Below are 14,298 nucleotides of genomic sequence, written 5' to 3'. Positions count from 1 at the left end.
AGCTTTACCCATTTACCTTTAGTTACCAATAGTCCTGAGGTGTCATGTGACCATTGGACAGCCAGCTAAACATAACCAGGTCGGGCAGGTGGAGAAAGATTCACAGTATTTTGTATAGCAGTTTAATGTATACATGTATATCAATGCAAAGCTTAGGAACAATTGTGTAACATTAAAAAAGGAAATGTTTCATATCGGGAATAAAATACAGAGCAGGTGTGGTCAAATCACACAAACATCAGTGAAAACGACAGTCTACAACTTCAGACATTTTTGTTCATTTGTAAAAAAAGATAAAATACATAACTACATTCAGCCCTATTTTACATTCAGCTTAATATATGAATTTGAATGAAAAAAGTATGATGCGACTAAACAAACATACAAACAATGGATCATTACTCTACTTTTTCATTTGTTGTATCATATTATATGCCAGTTCATAATGAATGAACAGGAGGGTGCCATGGAGACGAACGTATCACTTGCTCACAGCAGGCAGGAGATGGACACCTTTGTGGTGGAATAGGGCACGGTTTCTGAGGAGAGGTCAAATGTTAAACTGATGAAACAACGCCCATATATAAAGGTTTTCCCCGCTTATATAAAAGGGGAAATCAATAGATAGATAGCTATCCTGTCTGTCACTAGATAGATAGCTATCCTGTCTGTCACTAGATAGATAGCTATCCTCTATAAATAGATAGCGCCACAGCATGCCAAGCACCAACGGCAATTTGATATTTGAAAAGACTGACGAATAGAGCCCAAAACCACCCCCCTAACCGCTCTGCTCCCTCCCTGTGTCTCCCCGCCAGTGAGAAGTGTTGCGTTCACGTCCCCGTGGGGGAGCTATGATAACGCTGTGAGTGACTTGAGTTTCTGGAGGGGATCGAATTGTGTTGTTGTCGTGTGTGTGTGTGTGTGTGTGTGTGTGTGTGTGTGTGTGTGTGTGTGTGTGTGTGTGTGTGTGTGTGTGCGAATGCCAGCGTGCGCGCGCGCGTGCGTGGTGTGTGTGTGTGCGCGTTTACCTCTATCCTTCAGTGACTCCATGTAGGCCTGCAGAAACTCTTTCTCTGAACCATCTTTCCTCGTCCCCTCCTCCCAGCTCCTCCTCTTCCCCTTCTTCCTCTCCTCTTCCTCTTTCTTCTTCCTCGCCTCAGTCCCTGGATTGTCATACAGACGGACAAACCTAGGGGGGGGGGGTGTAAACAACATCTTCATCATCCGTTTAGTGTTTTATTTATTATAATTACATAATCATCACCATCACCACCAGCATCATCATCATCATCAATCATCATCATCATCACCATCACCACCATCACCATCACCATCACCAACATCACCATCACCAACATCACCATCACCATCACCATCATCACCATCACCATCACCACCACCACCACCATGACGATCATGACCATCACCATCACCACCATCACCACCATCACTATCCCCATCACCAACACCACCATCACCATCACCACCACCACCACCACCATCATCACCATCACCATCCCCATCCCCAACACCACCATCACCATCACCATCACCACCATCACCATCACCAACACCACCATCACCATCACCACCACCACCACCACCATCATCACCATCCCCATCCCCATCACCTACTTGATGTCCGGGTTCGAGCAGAGGTGAGTGGGGATGCAGTTGAGTTCGTCGCCGCTGACGACGATGACGTTGAGGCTGGAGATGTTGGAGAGGCAGTGAGGGAGGTATGACAGGCGGTTCTTGTGGATGAACAGCGAGCGAAGCTGCTCCAACCTACACACACAGACGCACGGGCACACACACACCCACACACAAACACACACATGGGCACACAATGGCCAACATACACACACACACACACACACACACACACACACACACACACACACACACACACAGGTAAAAGAGACGGGCGCCATCCTGTCTGTACTTCAGTCTATCAGATCTTCTAATCTAGCTGTGCATTATTTAGTTATTTGATAAACTGATTATTCTGTTGTTCATCATGATTACCAACCCAGTCGCCAAGAAAAAACGTTGACGGTGTACGTTTCCATGAACACTGGATACGTAGCATTTCAACGTAAAAAATAGCGTGTTATACCTACAGTATCCACGCGTGCCGCTGTGGAGGCGGGTTTCGGGGTTTGGGTTTCACGGCTTTCGCGGCAAATTGTGGACACGATTGTTTAGGGGGGGGGGGAGGTAGACTGTTGTTGACCGGGGAGGGGGGGGGGGGAGACACGTTTGTCGAGGGGGGGGGGGGACGACACGTTTGTTGGGGGGGGGGGGGGGGGGGGGGGGGGGAAGACACGTTTGTAGGGGGGGGCACGCTCGACAACGAGAGTTGGTTTTTATTGAACCCTCGACAACGAGAGTTGGTTTTTATTGAACGAGACTTCAACACGGAACAGCTGCACGAAACGATGGTCACGTCACTCTCGGTGACGGTGTCGACAACAATGAACATACGAACAATGTTAATAGAACAACACACAACCACATAACATCCCGAACCCATTAACCCCACGTAATCCTAACAACAAACAAAACAAGTTAATATGCTCACACATGAGCATATTCTAACATGTTTAATGGTAGTAATTAGCTGTCGAAATTGGAGGCCTTAATCAATAATGAGCAGCTATTGATTTGCTTCCCGATAAAAATTTGTGAGAAATGTACATTTTCCTTACATAATCTTCAGTCAGTGAATGTGTATGATCTTTATTAATCTTTATTATCTGAATGGGAAATGCAATATTTTAGGACCGATTCAGCGTTAAACGTGTTTCTAATAACATTTCTAGCGAGAAATATTCTTTTTACTTGCATAATCTTCAGTCAGTGATTGTGTCTGATCTTTAGTTTTATAGTTATTAGGATTTGATCGGCTCGCTCGCATGTTTCAACGACGTCAGGTTGTTAGGAATAGGGACGCTGCTTTCGCTAAACTAGCAGCTCACGTGCTTCCTGCGTTTATGTTATTAAACTGTTACTTTATGAAACTTTTAATGATATCATCTTGTTAGAAACACGTATATCTGAGAGCCAACCCAGTCGCCAAAAGCATACGTTGACAGTGTACGTTTCGTGAACACTGGATTACGTCGCATTTCAACATAAAATAGCGTGTTATACACACACACGCACGCACACACACACACACAAGCACACACACACACACACACGCACGCACAGACACACACAGACACACACACACACACACACACACACACACACACACACACACACACACACACACACACACACACACACACACACGCACACGGTGCATTTCTCCATTTCGCTGCTAAAACAACAACAAAAAAATATTCCCTCAAATATTATTACTAAAGAACCGTTTTCGAAAGAACGAAATGTAAACCAATGCATTCTGAATGGGAGTGTTTCTCAGATTTTTCCATGCTACACAGAACGAAATGTAAACCCATGCAAATAAAGACTTCATGGTCATAATAATTTAAATATCAATAATCTCCTGAGTGTGTTGGGTGGTATTCTATTTTTTTCAACGGGGCTGGTGCCGTCTCCTTTTGACCTTTTGACCCCAGACTTCTGGGGGAATAGCTGAATCAATTCATTAGTCAATCAGAAGCATGTAAATATCTTCCCGGTGGCGTAGGAGGACGAACAAGGTGTTCGTCCTCAGGGCAAACAAGGTGTCCAAGGTGTCCTTTGACATCTACGTTTCGAGACGATTGACACAGTGCCACACATGATCATATTTGAATATGTTTCGGGGTAGTAATTAGCTGTCGATTTTGGAGGCCTTTATCAATAATGACCAGCTATAGATTTGCTTCCCGATGGAGATTTTTGACAAATTACATGTTAATTAGCATCTACACGTTAAGCTGAGTCCAATGAGATCAAGCTCGGCCTCTTGCTACACCGAGATCATGTCCTAGACCTAGGTGTACCATGTAAAATACATGTTACCATTAGCTAGAGTGTCGTTCTTGGTGTCATTGGACTCAGCTCAACGTGTAGATGCTAAATAACATGTCATTTGTGACAAATCTTTATCGGGAAGCAAATCAATAGCTGCTCAGTATTGATTAAGGCCTCCAATTTCGACAGCTAATTACTACCATTAAACATGTTCGAATATGCTCATGTGTGGCACCGTTGCAATCTCCTGGAAGCGTAGATGTTGAAGGACACCTTGTTCGTCCTCTTACGCCACCGGGAAGATATTTACATGCTTCTGATTGACTAATGAATTGATTCAGCGATTCCCCCAGAAGTCTGGGGTCAAAAGGTCAAAAGGAGACGGCACCACGCCGGGGTGGATCCAGATCTCGGGCAACAGCGCAGGGTTGCCAGGTCCTGCAAAAAACGTGCCCCCCACATACCGTTCAAAATCCACCCAAAATGTCCTAGAAGCATCCCAAATAAAAAATGATATTATTGGCCAGCCCATTTTGGCCAACGTTTTGAAAGTAATAATATTTGAGGGAATATTTTTTTGTTGTTTTAGCAGCGAAATGCACCGTGTGCGTGTGTGTGTGTGTGTGTGTGTGTGTGTGTGTGTGTGTGTGTGTGTGTGTGTGTGTGTGTGTGTGTGTGTGTGTGTGTGTGTGTGTGTGTATCTGTGTCTGTGCGTGCGTGTGTGTGCTTGTGTGTGTGTGTGTGTGTGTGTGTGTCTGTGCGTGTGCGTGCGTGTGTGTGTGTGTGTATAACACGCTATTTTATGTTGAAATGCGACGTAATCCAGCGTTCACGAAAAGTACACTGTCAACGCTATGCTTTTGGCGACTGGGTTGGCTCTCAGATATACGTGTTTCTAACAAGATGATATCATTAAAAGTTACATAAAGTAACAGTTTAATAACACAAACGCAGGAAGCACGTGAGCTGCTAGTTTAGCGAAAGCAACCTGACGTCGTTGAAACATGCGAGCGAGCCGATCAAATCCTAATAACTATAAAACTAAAGATCAGACACAATCACTGACTGAAGATTATGCAAGTAAAAAGTATATTTCTCGCTAGAAATGTTATTAGAAACACGTTTAACGGTGAATCGGTCCTAAAATATTGCATTTCCCATTCAGATAATAAAGATTAATAAAGATCATACACATTCACTGACTGAAGATTATGCAAGGAAAATGTACATTTCTCGCTAGAAAAGTCATTAGAAACGCGTTTAATGGTGTATCTGTCCTAAAATATTGCATTTCCCATTCAGATAATAAAGATTAATAAAGATCATACACATTCACTGACTGAAGATTATGTAAGGAAAATTTACATTTCTCGCTAGAAATGTCATTAGAAACGCGTTTAATGGTGTATCTGTCCTAAAATATTGCATTTCCCATTCAGATGATAAAGATTAATATAAGATACGCCGTGTTCCGGAGCCGCGGGGGATTCTGGGAATTGGGGTTCTCAGTTGACAAATGGGGCTTTTGTTAACTTGTTTTGTTGTTAGGATTAAGTGGGGTTAATGGGTTCGGGATGTTATGTGGTTGTGTGTTGTTCTATTAACATTGTTCGTGTGTTCATTATTGTCGACACCGTCACCGAGAGTGACGTGACCATCGTTTCGTGCAGCTGTTCCGTGTTGAAGTCTCGTTCAATAAAAACCAACTCTCGTTGTCGAGCGTTCAATAAAAAACAACTCTCGTTGTCGAGCGTGCCCCCCCCTACAAACGTGTCTCCCCCCCCATCAACAAACGTGTCCCCCCCCGACTGATGACGTTTCACGAGTCCACGAGCACACGAGCACGCACAAGCACGCGAATAGAAACGGAGGCGAGGACCGGCTTCTTCTTCTTCGCTGGTGGCCAGGCTTAGTTAATGCTAAATGATAACAACTGTACCGAGAGGATGTGGCTGCAGCAGGCTAACCTGACAGCAATCTAAACAATACTTCACCCCTGCTCTCAGATATACGTGTTTCTAACACGATGATATCATTTAAAGTTACATAAAGTAACGGTTTAATAACACAAACGCAGGAAACACGTGAGCTGCTAGTTTAGCGAAAGCAGCGTCCCTAGTAACCTGACGTCGTTGAAACATGCGAGCGAGCCGATAAAATCTTCCCAATAACTATAAAACTAAAGATCAGACACAACCACTGACTGAATATTATGAAAGGAAAATGTACATTTCTCGCTAGAAATGTCATTAGAAACACGTTTAATGGTGTATCTGTCCTAAAATATTGCATTTCCCATTCAGATAATAACGATTAATATGGCTACGTAACAATTTCACCAAATGCTAGGAGAACGTATCGCCCCCTGTTGGTGCTATTCCCCCATTCATTTCGAATGGAGAAGGACGCGTGTTCAGGGTGACGCTTTGGTCAGGCAAAGCGTGAACCTGAACACGCCTTGCGATGTGGACACACGTATCTATCTTACGCCTTGGCGTGATACCGGGTTGGTGTGTGTGTGTGTGTGTGTCTGTGTCTGTGTGTGTCTGTGCGTGCGTGTGCGTGTGTGTGTGTGTGTGTGTGTGTGTGTGTGCTTGTGTGTGTGTGTGTGCTTGTGCGTGCGTGTGTGTGTATAACACGCTATTTTATGTTGAAATGCGACGTAATCCAGTGTTCACGAAACGTACACTGTCAACGTATGCTTTTGGCGACTGGGTTGGCTCTCAGATATACGTGTTTCTAACAAGATGATATCATTAAAAGTTTCATAAAGTAACAGTTTAATAACACAAACGCAGGAAGCACGTGAGCTGCTAGTTTAGCGAAAGCAGCGTCCCTATTCCTAACAACCTGACGTCGTTGAAACATGCGAGCGAGCCGATCAAATCCTAATAACTATAAAACTAAAGATCAGACACAATCACTGACGGAAGATTATGCAAGTAAAAAGAATATTTCTCGCTAGAAATGTTATTAGAAACACGTTTAACGCTGAATCGGTCCTAAAATATTGCATTTCCCATTCAGATAATAAAGATTAATAAAGATCATACACATTCACTGACTGAAGATTATGTAAGGAAAATGTACATTTCTCGCTAGAAATGTCATTAGAAACGCGTTTAATGGTGTATCTGTCCTAAAATTTCCCATTTCCCATTCAGATAATAAAGATTAATATAGGCTACGCCGTGTTCCGGAGCCGCGGGGAATTTTGGGAATTGGGGTTGTCAGTTGACAAAAGGGGCTTTTGTTAACTTGTTTTGTTTTTAGGATTAAGTGGGGTTAATGGGTTTGGGATGTTATGTGGTTGTGTGTTGTTCTATTAACATTGTTCGTGTGTTCATTGTTGTCGACACCGTCACCGAGAGTGACGTGACCATCGTTTCGTGCAGCTGTTCCGTGTTGAAGTCTCGTTCAATAAAAACCAACTCTCGTTGTCGAGCGTTCAATAAAAACCAACTCTCGTTGTCGACAAACGTGTCTCTCCCCCCCCCCCCCCCCCCCCCCCCCCCCCTCAACAAACGTGTCGCCCCCCCGCCCCCCCCTTACAATCGTGTCGTCGTCGTCCCCCTCAACAAACGTTCCTCCCCCCCCCCCGGTCAACAACAGTCTACCTCCCCCCCCCCCTAAACAATCGTGTCCACAATTTGCCGCGAAAGCCGTGAAACCGAAACCCCGAAACCCGCCTCCACAGCGGCACGCGTGGATACTGTAGGTATAACACGCTATTTTTTACGTTGAAATGCTACGTATCCAGTGTTCATGGAAACGTACACCGTCAACGTTTTTTCTTGGCGACTGGGTTGTGATTACACATGCCATATATTCCTCCTAGGGGTTAGTATTGGATGGTTATCATACAAAGACAGTGTGAAATGGATCGTATTTCGTCCATTTTAATTGTGGGGGTTGGGGTATGTGTGTGTGTGTGTGTGTGTGTGTGTGTGTGTGTGTGTGTGTGTGTGTGTGTGTGTGTGTGTGTGTGTGTGTGTGTGTGTGTACTGCACCTGTCTGTGTCCTCAGGGAGGTCTGTCAGCAGGTTGTTACTCATGTCGAGGGCCTGCAGGCCGCTCATCCTGAGCACGCAGATGGGCACCGTGGGGAACTTGTTCTCCGCAAGGTCCAGGTGAACCAGCTTCTTCAGACTGCTCAGCTGGACAGGAAATAGACTGTCTCAAAACTGCAGGATGATCATTCCATAGTCATTCAGTACATGTCTAAGCTGAGTACAGATCTGTCCTATATGGCCCTTTAATATATATATTGCACATATATTGACTTTCAATGGGGAGCTGGCAATAAGGAAAGGGATGGAATGATTGGTCATGAACGTGCCGGAAGCATTTTTTTCCGTAATCGTCACATACAGAAGCAGATGAAGTCAACCACAACCGATAATCCCGCAGTGCATTTCAGTAGCTAATGGTTAGCTATTTCATGTCTTACAAATGACAAATAATATCTTAAATCTCAGTATATATATACAGTACCTTTAGATAATCAGAACAGTGGTATTGTCTCTCTCTCTCTCTCTCTCTCTCTCTCTCTCTCTCTCTCTCTCTCTCTCTCTCTCTCTCTCTCTCTCTCTCTCTCTCTCTCTCTCTCTCTCTCTCTCTCACCACAAAGGGCAGCTGGGCCAGGTAGTTTCCAGTGAGCTCCAGTCTCTCCAGGTTTTCACAGCCCCCCAGTTCCGGAGGGATTTTGGTCAGGCGGTTATAGTTAGCATTTAGCTCCTTTAGCATGGGCAGCTTCCCTAGGGAGAGACATGAAAGAGGCAGTGGGCCAGCAAGCAGACCTCGCAAACAAGATCAGAGATAAGGGGGACCGAAATGACTTCTAGTCTCTGCTCTCTGCTGATGACATTATTGTTCATGAGCATATTAATGCTCATGACTGAACAATAATAGCAAGGAGAGAGAATATAAATAAAATAAGTCCCTCAATAAGCTTCAAGACAGTCCCTAAAACAACTTATTTAAGATGACCCTCTGCCAGCACTGAAAAGCAGCCTGTTAGTGAGGGGGAAGCAGGAAACCCCAAAGACAGAGCATCGCGAGGGCCCCAGCGGGTGTTGACGCAATGTGATTACTGCCCAGTGCTCTGAGTGTCAAAGTGAGGAAATTCAATGAAGCGCGGGCAAACGGCGGGAGTAACTATTACTCTCTTAAGGATACCAAACGCCTCGTCATCTAATTAGTGACGCGCATGAAGGTCGACAGACAGACCTATCTCTGGGGGCAGCTCGCTGAGGGCGTTCTTGGGCAGCTGCAGGTTGGTGAGCTGGCTGAATACGAACAGGAAGTCTGGCAGGCGGCTGATCCTGGTAGAGCGCACATGCCACTCCTTCAGGTAGGACATCCATTGCAGCTCGCTTGGGAACTCCTGACGGACGGACACATAGACAGGCAGACAGACTGAGGAAGGTCAGTGGACAGACAGGCGGAGGGACAACGTCCAGGCAGTCGTACATGGTTAACCTCTAGAATACTGTGGAGACTTACAATTGATTGATGACCATAATCTATGAATGATAATGATCCATACTCAAAATCTGATTTGAAACATTTTTTGTCCAGTGAATAACCATACATCGTCGTATTGCTGCATCTGTAATGATTAATACATTATATTGCAGTACATTACAGTACATTACAGTACATAAGGTCACAGACTTGTAGGACCACTTTAAGCTCTGGGTAAAGAAAAGCTCTGAAAGATGTTTGGACCTGAACCATCATGGTGTCAATTGGACACACTCGAGTGATGGGTCCGATGGTACCTTCCACTGTTCTCCTTCCAGCCTGAGAACCAGTCTGTCCTGTTCACCCTCGGCGCCTGGATACAGGAAGGGAGACATAGACAAACAGACAGACAGACAGACAGGTGGATGACAGATAGAAAGGGGAAGAGAAAGACTGACAGACAGGTGAATGACAGACAAACAGGTGAAGAGACGGACAGATAGACAGACAGGTGCATGACAGACAGAACGAGGAAAAGAAGACAAACAAGTGAATAACAGACAGACAGATAAAGAGACTGACAGACGGGTAAAGAGACCGTCAGACAGGTAAAGACACAGACAGGTAAAGACACGGACAGACAGTGTGTAGTGTACCAGCGAGCTGTGGGTCTGTGCTGTCGTCCAGGAGCACGTCTCTGTCGAGGTAACGATGCAGAACATCCACCTCTCCGCCCCGCAGACTCTTACAGTGCACGCGGTACTGCCACTGCTGGTTGATCCTACACACACACACACACACACACAGAAACACACACACACACACACACACACACACACACACACACACACACACACACACACACACACACACACAGAAGCAAACACATACGTACATACATTAGTGTATGCACACACACACACACACACACACACACACACACACACACACACACACACACACACACAGATCCGCGTAAACACACACACACACACCAGCGCATTCACACACACACAAACATGTGAGTGAGCGGGCAAAACCTATAGCACACACCAGCGTGAGCACACAAGCACACACACACACACACAAACAAACAAGCTCACACACACAACACACACAAACATGTGAGTGAGCGCGCACACACACAGACACACACACACACACACACACACACACACACACACACACACACACACACACACACACACACACACACACACACACACACACACACACAAACAGTTATTGCCATCCAACACAATAGACACATTCCCCTATGATGTGTCCCTGCATGTGTTTATAGGTCATTACGGATGTGTGGGTGTCAGAGGAATGTCCTGCTCCGGTCCAAGTGTACGACACGCTATTAGCAGTCACAGCATGACCCAGACATCTCCCAGCAGACCTCAGGCTACCGTATTAATAGCTCGGTGTGTGTTCATATCAGTTCAGAAAGAAATGTCAGAAGTCATTGACATAATCTTAAAAAAAACAACAACACAAAAACGAGGGTTGAACAGTTGTTAGGGTGACCCTGTGGGTTTTTGGGCTGGTTTGCACGGTTACCTCGCAGCAAGAAAGTTGTTGGTTACAATGCCGGGGGGAGGGGACTTTTCTATTTGGAATTTGTATGTTCCCCTGTGTTCACATGGGTTTCTGTACTGTGGGTGGGAGTAGGTCCTAGGGTAGTTGGTGCAGCTCCTAGTGCTGTAGGTGATGGGTTAAATGCAGAGTCCTCCATTTCCTTCGGGATAAATATAAAGTGAATAAAAAAATCCCCCTCTCTGCCCCCTCCCTCCCTACATTGCTCTGCAATTTAATTGCATTGCATTGTTCACGGACCTTTAATTCACCGGCCAGATGAAGTAGGCTAACTGAACCAATCAGGGAAGAGGTTGTTCAGAAAGGAGCCAGGAGCTATATTATCCCAAATGAGCTCATACAGAGGAAGGTGCGGAGTCAGAACCTTCTCCTCACCGATAGCCGACCAATGGCTATGGCTTTTCTATCTTCAAAATAGGCTCAGTGGGGCACAGGGCTCCGCTAAGGAATCAGCTTGAGAGAAGTGGGCCTCTCTTGGATGGGGGTCAATTTGTGGCTCTGCGGTGAGTCTGATGACACCCCACAAGGTCCCTTCCAAAGAGCTTCAGCTAAACAAGAAGTGGGTGGGGCTGGGAAAGGTCAACCAACCAATCATCATCAACCCTTGACAAACCCCTTAGGATAATTGTTCGGTGGTGTCACACAATCTATGGGAAGCAATGCAACTTGTGTAATACCCTACAACTTTTTGGTTGATGACAGGTTAATCCCTTCTTACATCACCCGTAACCAACCTAGCCACTAATTTGGTGCAAATCCGTGCTCCCCTTTTGAGATATTCAGATATTCAAAAACATAACTTCCCTGCCAGAAGGACAGTAGTATCAAATCAGACTCCAGTTCCAGCTCCTGAATGCTCTTTATAGCATTAGTAAACAAACAAGTGGCACAGTGAGTCAAAGCAGCCAGGCGTATCTGATCAGCCTATCTATTAGGTATTTGTTTAAAGCAAAGCGATCCATGCCCTCTGGCTCAGGAGGATTAGAACCCTACACTGGCGCTCAATCTGCAACATCCTCATGGTCCTGCCCTGGAGGCTGATACACATGGCTCGACTTTGGTGACCAGGACATCTGAAGATAAATCCACGAGTACTGTGTATGCTCAAGTTCAGTGACCTAGGCAGACAAGTTAGGGCCTGTGTATGGCAGACATGTTGGGGTCCGAGTTAAGGCAGACATGTTGGGGCCTATTTATCTGTAGACCTACTTGACCAGAGCACTCTTCTCCACTCTCTCCTTCTCCTTCTTCTGTCTCTGTTTGTACTTTCGGGTTCGTACCTCCCAGAGACTGCGGAGAGAGCCCAGGTCGTAGACGGGCACCCCAAGCCTCTCCAAACGCATCCTTACTGCAGTGGAAAAATATTGAGCTGTAGCCGCATCCTTTAACACCGCTATCAGCCTGTTTTAATAGTAGGACTTTGTTGAGATGGTTCATGGTCTCATGGTTATCATGCATTCAGATCGATAGCAAAGGCCTTCCGCCAAGCAAATACATGAGAATCACGGGACAATCACAGCACAGTTTGGAATAACTTCACACTCGAGGCTGTACTTCCTTTGGTCTTCAGAAATACCCCTGCTAAGTATGAAGTGGATCGGATGAAAGGTTTTTTAGGTAATTAAAGCACATATATCCAAAAACATTCATACAGAACTTCTCTAATTATAGTAAGATGTTGTTATATGTTCTGTTGTAAATGCTGTTCCTTTTGATACTTTGTGTTCTGTGTTAAGTTCTTTAAAGGGGACATATTATACCTAAAGGTGTGAGTATGATTAGCCTTACTAGCCGTTTCGAAAATCTGCCCCATATGACATCACTAGTGGGCGTGTCCACCTAGATCTGTGCTGGATAGAGGAGCAACGTTTACTTCAGCCAACTGGGTAGGCTGGTAGACTGATCTATCCAGCACAGATCTAGGTGGACACTCCCACTAGTGATATCATATGGGGCAGATTTTCGAAACGGCTTGTAAGGCTAATCACACTCAAACCTGGTGGTATAATATGTCCCCTTTAATAATAGTTACATGTTTAAAGCAGGATTTATACTTTGAAGGACCAATATGCGATGTTTCTATAAAGTAATTAAATCAGAATTGGGAAATCACTCCATAATCCTATAATAATTCAGCAGCTATCTCTCAATCCGAGGATTCTGCAATAAAAGGTTTTCATTGATTCTATTCTAAGAAATGTTTCAACAGGCGGAATGTCTCCAAACCGTTCCGGATGGCCCTTTGAATTATATTGTTAAAATACAGCATAGATATCAATACCTTTTAAACAGCTGACTGAAAAAGGAAGAGAATATACCAAAATTAAACTACTTAAACTAACTATTAAACTATTTTCTTATTTTTATTTATGAATCCAATCTACGCGTCTAGACAGAGATAGTTGGAAACCATGAGAAGTTAAGAATACTGTAAATAAATAAGACAATTTGTCCATTGTATAGCTTGCAGCTTTCAAAATCTATTTGAACTTGAAAGCTTCATATTATCGCATGTGGTTTACAATTCCTGGTTGGTTTCTTTCCTCAGCACCTCCTCATACACCCCCCCCCCCCCCCCCCCCCCCCCCCCCACCGGTCCTCCTCTTCATACACCACTTCCCACCCCCACCGCGGTCCTCAGCACCTCCTCATACCCCATTCCCATTAACCTCCAGGGCACCAATACCTCTTCATACCCCACACCTCCTGGGCATTAGCACCCCGAGGGCATCAGCTCCTCTTTCTGGGGCCCCCAGTTGACAACATCCTCTCCATTTCTAGGCCCCGATTAGAGGCCACTGAAATAGGTTCTAGTAGTAGTAGTACGAGCCGTTTGTATATGCACTAATACTAATACTAGTATAATATTTATTCGATACGTAACAAGAACAACTGGAAAACTACTAAAATAACGTCACAAAAAAGATTGAACTCATTCAACACACACCAGTGGCAGAAAACCTTCAGATTCCAGATAGAATCTGTTGCATTCAGAGGGTTTAGTCGTACTTGGGTTAGTCAGTCAGCTAGATCTTACCTGCAAATCCAAAATCAACTGAGGAGGTCGTTCTAGTGCTTTCAGTCAGCGTTCACTAACTTGTTTATTGAAAACGTGGAGTTATGAGTCCTGCGTCGGAGTGTGTTGGGGTATTTCAGTGACCTACCGTGCTATTTTTACCCAGATGACATGTGACCCCGTGTCTCTGTTGTGTGTGCATGTGAGACAGTAGCAATATACCCTGGGGACTATAAAGATGATCCTCCCCAAACATATTCTCACACACACACACACACACAC

The 14,298-nt window shown here is 44.9% G+C and overlaps 1 protein-coding gene across 1 annotated transcript; it reads right to left on the bottom strand.

The window, feature by feature from the left end:
• Nucleotides 1–106: 106 nt before the first annotated feature.
• lrrc2 (leucine rich repeat containing 2) lies at nt 107–14,219 on the bottom strand. The gene is made up of 10 exons (XM_030357736.1): nt 14,038–14,219; nt 12,210–12,348; nt 10,055–10,179; nt 9,716–9,771; nt 9,162–9,318; nt 8,556–8,689; nt 7,944–8,089; nt 1,639–1,791; nt 1,032–1,192; nt 107–539 (listed from the first exon to the last, which is right to left on the bottom strand). Exons 2-10 carry the CDS (start codon nt 12,341–12,343, stop codon nt 490–492), a joined length of 1,116 nt encoding a protein of 371 aa, XP_030213596.1. The 5' UTR covers nt 12,344–12,348; nt 14,038–14,219; the 3' UTR covers nt 107–489.
• Nucleotides 14,220–14,298: the final 79 nt, after the last annotated feature.

The sequence above is a fragment of the Gadus morhua genome, chromosome 6 (genome assembly GCF_902167405.1).
Source record: "Gadus morhua chromosome 6, gadMor3.0, whole genome shotgun sequence".
NCBI lineage: Eukaryota > Metazoa > Chordata > Actinopteri > Gadiformes > Gadidae > Gadus > Gadus morhua.
Note: the sequence above shows the minus strand (reverse complement) of the source record. Positions and strands in the feature narration are given on the sequence as shown.